The 2,427-nt window shown below is 44.4% G+C and overlaps 1 protein-coding gene across 2 annotated transcripts in view; it reads left to right on the forward strand.

Annotated features, from left to right (window-relative positions):
* The first annotated feature begins 721 nt into the window (after window positions 1-721).
* The window catches only part of tpk2 (thiamin pyrophosphokinase 2), a 34,151-nt gene continuing 32,445 nt past the window's right edge, over window positions 722-2,427 (forward strand). For both annotated transcript variants that reach the window (XR_004657180.1, XM_034875861.1), the window contains exons 1-3: window positions 722-1,004; window positions 1,149-1,390; window positions 2,293-2,356. Coding sequence is in view for 1 of the 2 variants with exons in the window: in XM_034875861.1 (XP_034731752.1) it covers window positions 935-1,004; window positions 1,149-1,390; window positions 2,293-2,356 (376 nt within the window). In the remaining variant the exon portion in view is untranslated. The remainder of the gene's footprint in view (window positions 1,005-1,148; window positions 1,391-2,292; window positions 2,357-2,427) is intronic.

Here is a 2,427-nt window from a genome sequence, read left to right on the forward strand (position 1 = left end):
AGACCTCCCAGGTGGTCTGGGACAGGTCTGCTACTACACTTTGACCCCCACAGACCTCTTATGGCCTTTTGGGACAGGCCTGCTAGTGTGCTTGTTGCTATATGATGCTAGCTATAGTGTACTTGTTGCTATATGATGCTAGCTATAGTGTACTTGTTGCTATATGATGCTAGCTATAGTGTACTTGTTGCTATATGATGCTAGCTATAGTGTACTTGTTGCTATATGATCAAGAGCAATGTAAACACTTGTGTACGTTTTGAATGCATCTCTTCTTTACGTTAGCTAAGAGTGAACGACACTTTATACAAGACAAGAGTATTTAAGATGTTGTATAAATCTTACCTTTAGGTTTTGAATAAATTAAAAAAAAACAGTCTTTAGTTGAAAACGTGATTGGGACTGTTAGCCCAAAAGGATGGTTGCTAGCTAACGTTAGCTTTGCTCGGAGCTAGCTAGCTAAAAGGAATAAAGTACAGTGAATAGTTAACGTTAGGTCCATTTAGCTGGCAGATGTCTCGCTCATAGTTTAACTAAAATACAGCCGTCCACCTCCTAAAGGTTTTGGGGACTACTCGTGCAATACATTTATATTATTATATTATATTATCATCTGTCTATTCAGTTCTATTGTATCTGACTGGACGTTGGTTACGCTGTTCTTCTTCTTCTTCGTGTATATAATCACGGCAGGAGATTGGTCCGCCACGAAGAAGAACAACAGACATGCGCATTAGCGTGGCCGCTGTGTCTATGGACTATGGAATCTAGTGCGGTTGTTGTTATTATTACCAGAGACGGTTTAGCGTAGTAGTATTTTTTGTTATTATTCATCAATAGTTATGCAGTGTAGTTATGTTCAGCGCGTGACTCAAACACAGTAACTGTAGTGGTGTTTAAGAAGTGTTTTGTTGACGTAGGCTACATAAAAAAAATGGCTAAATCTGCCTGGTCGGAGAAAATGCTCCAACTCCTCCGCCGAATGAATAACTTTTCTCTACCAGGTACCCGCCTGACACCGAGCTAGGGTTAGGGTTAACATCTTAACCCGAGTTAAGATCTAACATGCGGTGCACGTTCATCTCGACGGTACGAAAGGCTTTACAGGTTTTAAAGTAACCCACTGTGTGACCCACTTGTCCCCGCAGGCTCGTGCCGCCCCCAGTGCTTCAGGTTTGAGATCAACGACGCACAGGTAGGCTGGATTCGCCCTCACGTGGCTCCGCTGCTGGCCCGGCACCCGGAGGTGTTCTCCCCGCCCCACGGGGGCGCAGTGGCGCTGCTCCCCGGCCTGGACACCCACGAGAGCAGGTCTGCGGCTGTGGACGCTGTCCTGCAGAGTATGAGACAGGAGGGCCACCTGACCTGTCTTAAAGGATGGAGGGATGAGGTGAGAGACGCTTAGGACCCCCCCCCCCCCCCCCCCCCCCCCCCCCCCCACTCAGACACACACACACACACACACACACTCACAAAATGGCACAGGGACGCAAATACTATTATTTGTATTAATATTACAGATGCATACATACGCAAACTCATGGCCCAGAGGCATCAGTAGGTCTTCATAATATCTCTTAATAAGCACAATACTCAGTTATTAAGGGTCTTAGTAGCAACGTCTCCGCCATTGCATTTCTGTGAGTGATTTTTAGTTGTATTCTTATGTATGTGTGATATAGATAGATAGATAGATAGATAGATAGATAGATATTGATCCCAATAAAATGGGAAATTGTAGTGTTACAGCAGCAAAATCAGTCACACAGCACAGAATATAGATATAAATGAAATACTAGGATACAATACACATACATATATTATACATGAACTAATTATAGGATAAAATACAAGAAAAAAAATGATGAAGGGAATCACAGGTGAGAGGGGGAAGGGAATCTGGACCCGGGAAGCCACACAGTTTTTCAACCTCAGCTGTGTGAGAGTAACGTTTTCAGATCTCGTCGTTCTCGGCTTTTAATCACTCAAATCAGTGGGTTTTTTTGTACGTGCTTTTACCTAAAATTATGGTACAATAAAGGATTAACCGCACGACGACGGCGGACCTCATTATTTGCACCAGCAAGAGTTGGAAAGGGCTTCAGACTTCACCCAGTGGCGTTAACAGTGGACAGATTGCCATTACAGTCAGTGTGTTGTGCAGTTTTTTGTCACATATCTCATTGTGTAAATCACGGTATTTGGTTAAAAAGAATCAACATTTTTAGATTTTCTCCATATCGTCCACTGCCTCATGTATCCCGGTAATTCTGAAGCGTTCCTGTCTTCCAGAAGTACAGCGTGATGGCGAAGTTCTCGGACCCTCCGATGATGTGGATGGAGAGAGCCGCTACGAGTGAGTTTGGGCACACGGCACCTCCGTAACATGTTGCATCCATGTGAGTGTTGTTGTGGGGGGGGGGGGCA

The sequence above is a fragment of the Etheostoma cragini genome, chromosome 7 (genome assembly GCF_013103735.1).
Source record: "Etheostoma cragini isolate CJK2018 chromosome 7, CSU_Ecrag_1.0, whole genome shotgun sequence".
Taxonomy (NCBI): Eukaryota; Metazoa; Chordata; class Actinopteri; order Perciformes; family Percidae; genus Etheostoma; species Etheostoma cragini.